This window comes from Elephas maximus, chromosome 26 (genome assembly GCF_024166365.1).
Source record: "Elephas maximus indicus isolate mEleMax1 chromosome 26, mEleMax1 primary haplotype, whole genome shotgun sequence".
Taxonomy (NCBI): Eukaryota; Metazoa; Chordata; class Mammalia; order Proboscidea; family Elephantidae; genus Elephas; species Elephas maximus.
This window is the reverse complement of record NC_064844.1, coordinates 25613183-25626925: the sequence shown is the minus strand read 5'-3', so window position 1 is coordinate 25626925 and position 13743 is coordinate 25613183. Positions and strand designations below refer to the sequence as shown.

At 36.2% G+C, this 13743-nt stretch overlaps 1 protein-coding gene across 3 annotated transcripts in view; it reads right to left on the bottom strand.

Annotated features, from left to right (window-relative positions):
- Positions 1–13743, bottom strand: part of ATL2 (atlastin GTPase 2) — a 65990-nt gene that overhangs the window by 15921 nt on the left and 36326 nt on the right. For all 3 annotated transcript variants that reach the window (XM_049870307.1, XM_049870305.1, XM_049870306.1), the window contains 2 exons: positions 730–864; positions 361–465 (listed from right to left, as the gene is read on the bottom strand). In XM_049870307.1, coding sequence (XP_049726264.1) covers positions 361–465; positions 730–864 — 240 coding nt within the window. The remainder of the gene's footprint in view (positions 1–360; positions 466–729; positions 865–13743) is intronic.

The following is a 13743-nucleotide window of genomic DNA, read 5'->3' as shown; positions in this document are numbered from 1 at the left end:
TGTTTAACCAGAAAGTAAAAATGTACCTCACACCTTACTGCATCTGGCAATCATATAATTACACTCAATTAAGGATAACATGCAGTAATATTCTTTTCTTAAAAGGAAAAAAAAAAAGATTCTGTGGTGAAAGAACACACAGCTTGGCTATTGGTTTATCACTTTCTTGGTAACTACTCAAAGTATAAAATTTTACGTTGTGAGCCAAAGCAGCAAGCACAGAAATGTAAACAACCAATGGGAAATGTAAATAACTCTTTGATTTTATTCCTTTTTTTCCTTCAATCCAAAGGCATTTGAGGAAAGGGAAAGATATTGGGATTATCTGAACTGAACATACCGTGTAATCTTGTGTCTCACCTGGACAGAGCTAGTCATAGTGCTCAGAGCAAACACTGTTGCACAGTCTTTGATAGTTGATTGGCTATCAAAGGCACCCTGGGTATCCATTAGCAGCACAGCCACCTAGAAATTTAGAAGTTTAAAATACTAAGCAAAATATTAACCGAAAATGACAGTAAAAATCAAATACAAAACTATCAATGTCAAATTCAGGAAATTAAGTCAAGAATAGGACACTAATATCTCACTCTTACATAATAATCAATATACATTAAAGTTATCAAATATTAACACTTTTGTGTTATTTTGATTTTTAATACCAGAAAATAGGTGAAGAGGGGTAAAGGATAAAAAAAAAATAGTAAAAAATAATAAACAGGATTTTACCTTTGTTCCATCCGGTCGGTCGATTACAAATACTTCATTCCAGACTTGTATGCCAGTTGTTTCTCTCTCGCAACCACCTCGCCATGTAAAGCCAGTCAATGGTTCATTGTGTCCACCAATCCAACTTTGGGAATCCTGTTAATGTCAGGCATAAATGTAAAAATAAAACACAAAAAATTTAAGAACTAAAAAAACTTAAGAAATCAGCCTTTATTTTACAGATGAAAAGCTAAAGTCCCCAGAGATAAAATGGACTGTGTAACGTTACATAAGTAGTATACAAAAGTGGTCCCAAATTCCGTCTAGGGCTCTATGCCTGACAGACCTACCATCTCCTCCAAACCTGAGCCTTCTGGGATCTGCTCACATTCTCACTCTCTAAGGCTTCTAGATAAGTAAGGTCACGCAAGCTTTTTCTCCTTTATGGAGAGACTTCCTATAAATTGTAAAACCATAAAACACAGACACCAGGTATTTTTATATCTCCTTGTACAGATAAGCGAAGCTTAATTCTGAACACAGTGGCTGTCAAAATAGCATTGCTCTTTTAAAACAGATTATACTAAAATGTATAAAAAAAAAATGTTTTCACACTGCCTTAATTTTCTCTTTAAAAAGCATCAACTTTAAAAATAACCACAAGACTTGTTTGGAACCTGATTCAAACAACCCATGTGTGAAAAAAAGGCTTTTTCAAAATCAACAAGGAAATCTGAACCCAGACTGGGTATTATATGAAGATAGTGTTCAATCTGGGTAAAGATGATTGTTTGGTGTTATAACGGCCTCTGCGTGGACTCAAACCTCCAACCATCTAGGCCTCAGAAGAAAGGCCTGGAGGTATACTTCTGAAAAAATCAGTCACTGAAAACCCCGTGGAGCATAGTTCTACTCTGACATTCATGGAGTTGCCATGAGTCCGAACTGACTCAATGGCAACTGGGATACTACAGCTGTGTTGAAATAATGACAACAGAGTCCTCATCTGTGTCTTAACAGTTACTTATGGTGAAAGAATATCCCTGGGATTTGCCTTAAAATATTCTAGCCCCCAACTCCCCTCCAAAAAAACCTAAGGAAGAAAAGAGATGAAACAAGACCAGCAAAATATTGATAGGTACACAGGGGGTTCATTATACTATTCTGTTTAAAGTGTGTTTAAAATTTTCCATGTATTTTATTTATAAACACGTGTTTCATTTTCGTAAGTATTCCCAGCACACAGAATGGTGCCTGGCTTGCAACAGGTACTCAAAATATTTGTTCAATGAATGAATATATAAATAAGTTTAATTATAAGCTTCACTGTGTTCTCTTTTGAGCATGGGTTAAGATATATCCTTAGAAACAATACAATTACATGGACAAGACATTAAATTTTAATTTTTTTTAATTTTAAAAAGCACAGATGACTGTAATCATAGGCTAACATGTTTGTTGACCTCTTCTTCATAAGAAACTTTAAAAGAATTGGTATTGCATAAAAATCTATTGACTATATATCATCTCTTCTTAGTTTACCTTGTAATGAATATGGTAAAGAATACTAAGCTGATTAATCAATAAAAGGATAAAAGAAAAAGTAAATCACAGAACCTAGATAATATAATTTTGTAAAACTTAAGAATCATTTCTCTTCTAACACACTAAACACTGAGAGTTTTCATAAAATACATTCATTCATTCAACAAATATTTATTGAACTCCTACTACATGCCAGCCAGTGTTCTAGGTGCTCGGGATAAAGCAAGAAACAAGAACAAATATCCCCTGCTCTTAAAGAACATTCTAAAAAAAAAAAAAAAAGAACATTCTAGTGGGTTCTAAAAGGCAGCCTCGCTGATAACAGCAAACTGTCTCCTCCCTAGTAGCTGTCGTAAGTTACTAAAGGCAAACGTAAGAACTCAAAAAACACTAAACTGGCACCATTTACTACTATGGGGACAAAAAAGCCTCAAAATTCAGAATTTTCAAAAGTAATCTTACTCCTTCACTGAAATAAAGTAAAAACGAAAAGGGACTAGATCTTACAGAATAAATCTCAACTGCAAAAGGAAATCTGAAATCACCTGAAATATAAGTATAGTCAAATATTACAGTGAATAAACATAAACTCTTGCCAAAAAGACTTACCTATGCAATATAATCATCAATAATAAAGATCCTCTACCTACTCTAAATGGTAAGAAACAAATTCATATTACACCAAAAGAAATTAGTTGGAATAAAGACATTACATAATGGTAAAGGGGTCAATTCTGCAAAAAGATTTAACAATCCTCAACCTCTCTGCACCTAAAAACAGAGTGTGAAAATACGTGAGGCAAACTTTTGGAAACAGATAGCAGTGCCAGTTGCGCAATATGGTGAATGTTATTCACGTCAGTAAATTATACACTTAAAATGGCAAGTGTTGTGTTATATTTAAAAAAAAAAAAAAAAAGTGTTATATTTTACCACAGTAAAATTAAAAAAAAAAAAAGCTGGAGTAGCTATAATTAACTTCAGACAAAACAGACTTCATTCAGAACAAGGGAAATTATCAGGAATAAAAAGAGGCATTACATAATGATAACAAGGTCAGTTCTCCAAAAGACATTAACAATCCCTAACCTCTCTGCACCTAAAAACAGAGTGTCAAAATACGTGATGCAAACTGATGGAATTACAAGGAGAAATTGACAAGTCCATCCTCATAGTTGGGGGCTTCAACACCCCTCTACCAGTATTTAAACAGATCCAGCAGGTCCAAAATCTGTAAGGATATTAGTCGAACTGAACAGCATCATCGATTACCTGGATTGATGTTTATAGAACACTTAATTCAACAACAGCAGAACACACAGTCTTCTCAAGCTTACACAGAACATTCACCAAGACAGACCACATTCTGGACCATAAAACACACCTTAACAGATTTATAAGAACAGGAATGATACAAAGTATGCTCTTAGACCATAATGGACTTAAATTAGAAATCAATGACAGAAAGATAGCTGGAAAATACCCAAACGCTTAGAAATTAAACAACACACTTCTAAATAACACATGGGTTAAAGAAGTCTCAAGGGAAACTAAAAAATACTTTGAACTAAATGAAAATACAACTTAAAAAAAATTGTGGGATGCACAGAAAGCAGTGCTTAGAGGGAATTTTATTGCATTTAATGTGTATATTAGAAAAGAATGATCTAGAATCAATAATCTACCACCTTAGGAAACTAGAGAAAGAACAGCAATGTAAACCTAAAGCAAGCAAAAGAAAAGATCTAATAAAGTTGGAGCAAAAATAAATGAAACTACAAAGATAAAAACAACAGAGAAAAATCAACAAAACCAAAAGCTGGTTCTTTGAAAAGATCAATAAAACTGATAAAACTCTAGCCAGACTAAGCAAGAAAAAAAAGGGGGGGGGGCACAAATTACTAATATATGATAAAAGAGGAGTCATCGTTACTAATTCCATGGACATTAAGAAGATAATGAGGGAATATTACAAACTTTATGCCCACGAAAAGTTTTTTCATTATAAAAATTGATATTATTTTTCATTCTAATTGAAATTACACTAAACTTAAGCCTGCAAATGGAAGAACAAAAAATTAGTCTCAATCGAAACCAAAACCCAGCGCCATCGAGTCGATTCTGACTCATAGCTACCCTATAGGACAGAGTAGAACTGCCCCATAGAGTTTCCAAGGAGCTTCTGGCAGATTCGAACTGCCGACCCTTTGGTTAGCAGCCATAACCCTTAGCCACTACGCCACCAGCGTCAATCCAGAAACCAAGATCTCAATAGGAAAAGAAATTCAACATGCTACCAGAAAGAAAGTAGTCCACATAACCTCCATACCAAATCCCCCTAGCTTTTATTGGGGGGGGGGGCACAAATTCTTACTTTCTTTACTGACTCCTTTAAAATCCCGATCAAATAATAATACAAAATTTAAGATTTCAGCAGCTTATTACATAATAGTTACATACAATGTTTCATCTGTAATAAATGAAATATTCAAAGGCAAATTCAGTTAAAGTAACAATTAAATGAATAAAACAAACTTCTACATTAAATCTGGCAAACAGTTTTTTAAGAGCAAAGGAACTCGTATAGAGGAGTATAATGATGATTATAAACGAACAAAACGCACATCTATCAAAACAGCTAAAATTAAAAAGATAATACTGTTTACAAGATGTAACTACAAATCTCTTACATTGCTAGTAGACGTGCATAATGATGAAACCACCCTGGAAAGAACGTTTGGCAGTACCTATTAAAATTAAATAGGTATTTGTTTTCCCTGTGACCCCGCAGTTCTACACCTGGTAGAAACCCAACAGAAATAAGTACTACGTCACAAAGAATTGGACAAGGTGAACAGCAACTTTATTCATAACAGACAAGAACTAGAAACAACCCCCCTATCTATTAAAATAGAAGAATGAGTAAATAAACTGTGATATATTCGTTCACAAAATACCATTCAGCAATAAAAGGTAACAACTATTGATACATGCAATAACATGGATAAATCTTAGACTTAAGACAAAAAGAAAAAAAAAGCCAGACACAAGAGTACATACTTTATAAATACATTTAGGTGAAGCTCAAAGGCAAGCGAAACCATTCTACAGTGATACAAGTCAGAACAGTGGCGGCCCTTGAGAGCTGGAGATAATGATGACTGATCGGAGATTGAAAGGCCTTCAAAAAAGGTGGAAATGATCTCATTTCTTGATCTCGGTGGCAGTGGTTACAAATGTGGACGTATGTAAAAATTCACTGGCTGTACTAAGGTTTATGCACTTTACTGTACATTAAACTATACCACAATAAAGGTAATAAAATTAGAAAGAAACGTTTTAAAATGTAGTTCTTCCTCCAAATATATTTCTTTCTTAGAAAAGAACATGAAACAAACCAAATTTTCTTCATGGATTCACACATTTTCCATGGTCTTGTGTCTTAGATACTGTTAGCCTAGGAGGGGAAGGTAAAATCCAGTTCAACATCCCATAGGACCATATTCTGAGATATTCTGAGATATGTGTGCTTTTGGCAAGTTGTATGTAAAGGCACATAAAATCCCAACTTCTGGTGGCAGTTCTGGGAGCAGCTCTTTAAAGAGTAAAGAATAAAAACTACATAAAGGATAGTTTCCCTTACAATGACTTTATCAGTTTGCTACAAATGAAGTCAAAACTCTTGAGTACCAACACAGAGCATCGACGCTTTCTCCATTAAGCAAAGACACAAGTACCAGTGGGCAGCATAAACAGTTAGCCATGCTTGCACTAACACATAAACATGGAGTATCCTCCTGTCAGTCTATTTCAACTTCTGAAGGACATATTGAAAAGAAAAACCACTTTTACAAAAGAATAATTCAGTAAGTACTTGTACTTTATATACTACAAATATATAGGAAAATTATCAAAGAGCATTTTACACAGTAGTTTTTAGAAAAAAAAAAAGCTTTGGAATCAAACCACCTGGTCTGTAACTTCAGCCTTGCCACTTACTTTGAGCCTCATTCCTTCAACTTTTAAGTGAAAAGACTAATATTACTGTATAGGGTAACTGTGAATAGTAAGTGAGATAATACCTGTCAAATGCTTAGTCAACAGAGTACACAGAATTCAGTAAAGATTCAAAATCTGTTACCTTAAAAGACAATATGCCCCCTAATGGAAGAATATTCACTTCATCCATGAAATACTCTTGCCAAAAAAAAAAAGTCAAATCTGAGTTTGGTAAAGCCTCTAAAAGCCCCTCGATTCAACTACCAATTTACAGGAAATTTACAGGAGAAGGGAACGTGTAAAACTACAGTGATGGAATGCAACCAGTAAATCCGGATGGGGAGACTCTATAAGACCAACAATCAGTGTCTTCAACAAGCTAGACACAAAAAACTGTTTATCTTTAAGAAATACATACCAAAGTTGTAAATACAATTTATTTCTGCAAATGAAGAAGTGACATGATGACCAGGATCTACTTCAACACAATACAAAAGGTGGGGAGTGAATTAGGTTATAGATGAAATGAAACTGAGTTGATAATTGCTAAAAATAGGTGTACACGGGTGTTCATTAGTGTCTACATTTATATATGTTTAAAATTCTTCATAATGGCGTTCGTAACAGGAAAATTAAGAAATATAAAAGTAGAAGCAACTTTGTACAGAATTTAGAATCCTTGTCTAGAACAGTTCAATAGTAACAACGCTCATCGTTTCTTAGTGTTCAATATAACGCAAACATTGTGCTAAGCTTTACATTATATAATTTAAATTCTACTAAATTAGGTTTTGACTTTCCTAAGCTGATTCTTGGAAACGCTGGTGGTGTAGTGGTTAAGAACTACAGCCGCTAACAAAAAGGTCAGCTGTTCAAATCCACCAGGCACTCCTTGGAAACTGTATGGTGCAGCTCTACTGTGTCCTATAGAGTCGAATTGACTCAACGGCAACGGGTTTGGTTTGTTTTTGTTTTTGTTTTTTTTTTTGAAGCTGTTTCTTGGAATTAAAAGTATTCAAAATAGCCAGATGTAACAATTTGGATCAACATTTTTCAAAAATTTCTACTGACAATGGAGTAACCTACTTTACTTTGAAAGCATGGAATTCACAAAAATCAGCTGACTGAAAATTACAAAATCAAAGCCAAAGTCCGAAGATGGATAAATAAAGTGCAGTATAGTAATACAATGGAATACTAAACTAACAAAAACAGTAACTACTGTAACATGCAAAAACATGGGTATTCTCACAGATACAGTGAAATAAGCCAAACCCAGAATACCTACGGTATGATTCCACATTCATGTGAAGTTCTAAAGCTTGCCCTTGGAAGTACAGTAGCTACAGCGAAAAAAAGAAATGATGAAGTCAAAGAGCTGAACAAATTCCAAAGAGCAACTGGAGAAGACAAAGTAAAGTACTATAATGAAACGTGCAGAGACCTGGAGTTAGAAAACCAAAAGGGAAGAACACATTCGGCATTTCTCAAGCTGAAAGAACTGAAGAAAAAAGTCAAGCCTCAAGTTGCAATAATGGAGGATTCTATGCGCAAAATACTGAACAACGCAGGAAGCATTCAAAGAAGATGGAAGGAATACACAGTCACTGTACCAAAAAGAACTGGCCAACATTCAACCATTTCGTGACATAGCAGATGATCATGAACTAATGGCACTGAAAGAAGAAGTTCAAGCTGTCCTGAAGGCATCGGCAAACACAAGGCTCCAGGAATCGGCGGAATACAAACTGAGATGTTTCAACAAATGGATGCAACCCTAAAAGCACTCACTCATTTGTGACAAGAAATTTGGAAGACAGCTACCTGGCCAACCAATGGGAAGAAATCCATATTCATACCCAATCCAAAGAAAGGTGATCCAACAGCATGTGGAAATTATCAAACAATATCATTAATATCACATCCAAGTAAAATTATGCTGAAGATAATTAAAAATGGCTGTAGCAGTGCACTGACAGGGAGCTGCCAGAAATTTAAGCCGGATTCAGATGGACATGGAACAGGGCTATCATTGCTGATATCAGATGGATCCTGGCTGAAAGCAGAGAACACCAGAAAGGTGCTTACCTGTGTTTTACTGACTATGCAAAGGTATACACTGTATGGATCATAACAAATTATGGACAACACTGTGAAGAATGCGAATCCCAGAATACTTAACCGTGCTCATGAGGAACCTACACATAGACCAAGAGGCAGTCATTTGAACAGAACAAGGGCACCTACATGGTTTAAAATCAGGAAAGGTGTGTGTCGGGTTTGATCCTTTCACCATACTCATCCAATCTGTATGCTGAACAAATAAACTATTTGAAGAAGAATGGGGCATCAGGATTGGAGGAAGACTTATGAACAACCTGCGATATGCAGATGACACAACCTTGCTTAGTGGAAGTGAAGAGGACTTGAAGCACTTACTGTTGGAGATGAAAGACCGTAACCTTCAGTATGGATTACACCTTAACATTTAGAAAACAAAAATCCTCACAGCTGGACCAATAAGCAACATCATGATAAATGGAGAAAATATTGAAGTTGCCAAGGATTTCATTTTACTTGGACCCACAATTAACACCCATGGAAACAGCAGTCAAGAAATCAAACAACATATTGCATTGAACAAAAATGCTACACAAGATCCCTTTAAACAGTTACAAAGCAAAGATGCCACCTTGAGAACTAAGGTGCACCTGAAACAAATCATGGTGTTTTCAAACACCTCACATGCATGCAAAAGGTGGACAATAAATAAGGAAGACCGAAGAAGAACTGATGCTTTGCATTATGGTATTGGCAAAGAATATTGAATATACCATGGACTGCCAAAAAATGAACGTATCTGTCATAAAAGTACAGCCAGAATGCTCCTTGGAAGCTAGGATAGTGAGATTTTGACTCATGTACTTTCACAGACCCACTACTGCATCAAGCGTGATGTTCTTCTCCATTCCCTGGAGAAGAACATCACGCTTGATGCAGTAGTGGGTCTGTGAAAGACGAAGACCCTCAATGAGATGGACTGACACAGTGGATGCAACGATGGGCTCAAACATAGCAATGACTGTGAGGACGGTGCAGGACCAGGCAGTGTTCTGATCTATTGTATATAGGGTCGCTAAGAGTCAGAAGTGACTCAACAGCACCTACTAACAACAACAAAGTTCAAAAACTAGACTGTAGTGAGAGATGTCAGTATAGTGGTCATCTTTTGGAGGTAGATATTAAGTGGGAGAGAGCACAAAAAGGGTTTGTATACCTTATATGGCCAGTGGTTATATGGTTGCATTCATGTATAAAATTTCATCAGACTGTACACTTAAGATTAGTGCACCTTTTTGTATGTAAATTATACCAGAAGAACATTTACCTGAACTAAACCCCTGAACAACTGAATCAGAATTAGAAGCGGGGGGGGGGGGGGCACAGAATACTTGAAAGTATATACAGTCATGCACCACACATCTGTCTGGGCAACGTCTGACCACATGTATGTCTATAGTTCCATAAGGTTATAACAGAGCTCAGAAATCCTGATTGGAAAAGGGGACGTAGTGGACTTAGGTATGTCACACTTGACAATCACAACGATCATTAAGAACAAACGAAAAACTCCCCAAGGCATTAAAGGACTGGCTCCACTGAAAGCTACAAGGTTAACAAAAATGCAAGAGGGACATATGTCAGATATGCAGAAATTGCTAATGATGTGGATTGTGGGTCAAACACAAAAGTGATCCCCCTTCACATTGTGATGATCGCTGCTAAGGAACAAAGCTTGTTCAAGATGTTAAAGAAAAAGCAGGACCAGACCACCAATTTTAGTGCTAGCTCTGGGTGGTTCAAACACTTCAAACATTTTTCCGTGCGTAACGTGAAAGTGAACGCTTATGCAAAGTCAGCAGAAGAATTTGGTGAAACCTTAGATAAACTGTAGAGAGAGGTTATTTGCCCCGCAAATTTTTATTATGGACAAAACCTCCTTATTCTGGAGTAAATGCCTGAAAAAACCTTACAGCGTTCGCGCAACATCCAAATCACAAAACTTCCTATCTCATAGACTACGTCGTGGACCTTAAGCGACGCGTGACTCTGTGTGTGTGTATATGCATTCACACATGTATCTCAGAGGGTAAAGTCAGTCTCCTTCCCAACTCCACCGCTAAATGTCTCTCATTACTAATTTTAATGCCCCCTGTATGTATAATTTGTAATTTTTTTGTTTTTGTACAATTCACTACTTTACACATTAATAAGGTGATTTTTTTTAAATATAGGCATAATAGACCTGATAGTTCCCACATAACTCTTTACAATTATTTCATAATTTTTCAAGAATGACTTATAAGGTAATATTCCACTTAAAAATTATTGGGTATACCAATAAACCTGAATTTCTGTTGTATATAAAAAAAAAAATTTTTTTTTGTTGTTGTATATAGGTCATACATAATTGGCATTCATGATGAATGTCATAAGTTATGAGTTCAAATGCTTCTTATTGTCATGAATTCAATAAATCGGCAATTCCAGTGACACCCTCATGTCCTACTTTTCATATTAAAAGTCTTGTTATAATAATTGCTTAATTCTGAAATGACACGAAGAGATTTTATCCTAGAAAAACCTTTAGTTCATTTCTCAAGTTTACAAGAGAAGACTAATTTCTTCCCTCCCATATAGTAAGCAAAAACCACCTAACAATTTTCTCGGTAAAAGTACCAAAAAAAACCAAACCCACTGCCGTCGAGTCGATTCTGACTCATAGCAACCCTATAGGACAAAGTAGAACTGCCCCAAAGAGCTTCCAAGGAGCGCCTGCTAGATTTGAACTGCTGAGCCCTTGGTTAGCAGCCGTAGTACTTAACCACTGGGCCACCAGGGTTTCCCAAAAGAAGTAGCCGCTCAAAAAATAAACTATACAAAAAGCTATTTACTTTACAAGAAAATGAGACCTAAAAATCAGGATTTCCTCTATAATTTGGAAATGTTTGGTTAAAATATCAGAATATTCTTAGTTTTAAGAACTTAGCTACTGATGTTTTTGTTTTTATTCAACAGAGAAGAGCTCACATTCAGCCTTATGATATTATTCCTTTAATAACTACTCAAAATGAAAATACTCATCTATTTTTATGTCATATAGTAAAATGTTTGTTTACATGACTAGCTCCTTTATTTAGTAAACCGCATATTTACACAGACTGACTCCGGTCAATACAGAAGACACACACAGTCAATATGAGCCACTGCTGGCTTCTCTCCTACTTCTTTCAGGAGCATCCCACCAAGGCTTACCTTGTTGTTAGCTGCCACGGAATCAATTCCAACTCATGGCGACCCCATGTGTGCAGAGTAGAACTGCCCCACGGGGTTTTCAAGGCTGTGACCTTTGAGAAACAGATCACCAGGCCTGTCTTCTGAGGCACTTCTGAGTAGGTCTGAAGCGCCAACCTTTCAGCTAGTAAATCTGTTGCCATGGAGTTGATTCTGACTCACAGCAACCCTACAGGATAGAGGAGAACTGCCCCAAAGGGTTTCCAAGGAGTGGCTGGTAGATTCAAACTGCCGACCTTTTGGTTGGCAACTGTAGCACTTAACCACTGGGCCACCAGGGCTCCTTTCAACTAGTAGTCAATGCTTAACACCACCCAGGGACTCCTTGCAGGCACACAGTAAGATACATCTGAAACTATTCCACTGTTATTACTCTTTCCTTATTTTATCTCCTAGGAAAAACATGAACGACCACTAAACCAGTATAAGTAGAGGCATGTTATTCCAAAAATCAAATGCTGCTTTAATGCAATTTTTGATTTGACAGAGTAAGATGATTTATAAAGACCTCTATTCGAACACCTTATGAATAAAGATTAATAAGGATATTATTTTACAAGTTTAGAACCCACCTAACTATGTGTAAACTCAGGCCATCTGCCATTATACCCTTTCCATGGCTTCAGTATCTCTCCCAGGAAAGGAAGAGTTCTATTAGTTCAGGAATTATAAATACATGACACATATGGGCTGCTACCCCATTCTAAGCAGCCACTACTAACTGATCAGAGCTGGAATCAGAAATGGCGAATGAGGTGAAAACTTACACGTCATTACTAGACAAGAGATCTACGCTTCCTTTCTCTTCCAACATTTGACTATCTGTGACCTACTTGGAAGCTAATACATTTGCAGTGAACAGCTAAGACGCAGACATACATAATATAAACAAGCTAACCTAAGGAAGTTAGAGGACCTCAAAATAGAGGAATTCTTTGATTGTCTTTAAATATGCAGATTTTTTTTAAAGAATATGCCACTATTTACACGTCTCTATTACAGTTGTAAAACTCAGGGAGATAAGTCTAAGCTTAAAAACCTTAAAGTACTATATCTTTCTCAATTGCCTAAACATGTAAAAAAAAAAAAAAAAACTGTTATTTAATATGATCTATATTCTTGATACTCAGGCATACTTGAGCATGCCTAAAGAGATCCCTATGTAAAGAATTTACCAAAGAGCTTCCTGTAAAATCTACTGAGAATGTTGACATTACTGCTTATCTCAAGACAAGCATACTCAGTTACACATTTATCAGAACTTTTAAAGGTGAGCACCCTAACAGGTGTTTAAACAATTCTGTAATTCCGTCCAAGTGCTATTTTCAGCGTCTTCACGTGGCTTCTGAATGTCAAATGCCCCACCTAAACGATCCACTCCAAAATTTCCAATTCCTTCTTCTTGGTCATTATCAAAACTCTCATTCTCTCAACCCAACTTTCAACTATTAGAAAAACATTACGACTCAAGTGATAAAATTCTTTGCGTTTTTTTTAGGGAAAAAGTCAAAGTCAGGAAGGAGGAAGGAAATTATAATTAACCATCTGACACCATCAAAAGGTGAAAATGAATAAAGGAATGGAGATTCATTGCTCAAAATAGATAATAAACACCTAAGTATCAATTATTGCACTAGGTAATGGAGATATGTCTCATATATATACATATAAAAAACAAAGCCCATACCCATATTCAAACTCGTCTAGATTGGTTTACTGGGTTAAAGGCTTAGGGCCATAGTCTCCTGGAACAACTTAGTCAACAACTGCATAACATAATTCGTAAAGATAATGTTCTACACCCTAGTTTGGTGAGTAGCATCTGGGGCCTTAAAAGCTTGCAAGTAGCCATCTAAGATACAATTATTGCTCTCTGCTCATATGGTGCAAAAGAAAATGAAGGAAACCAAAGACTCAAAAAAGAAACTGGTCCACAGGACTAAACAGCCCACACAAACCACAGCCTCTTCTAGCCTGAGGCCAGAAGAACTAGATGGTGCCCAGCTACCACTACCAACTGTTCGGACCAGAGACAGGATAGAAAGTCCTGGAAAAAAATGAAGAAAAATGTAGAACAATATTAAAAGTCCTAAGAAAAGCCAGACTTACTGAACCAACAGAGACTAGAGGAACCCT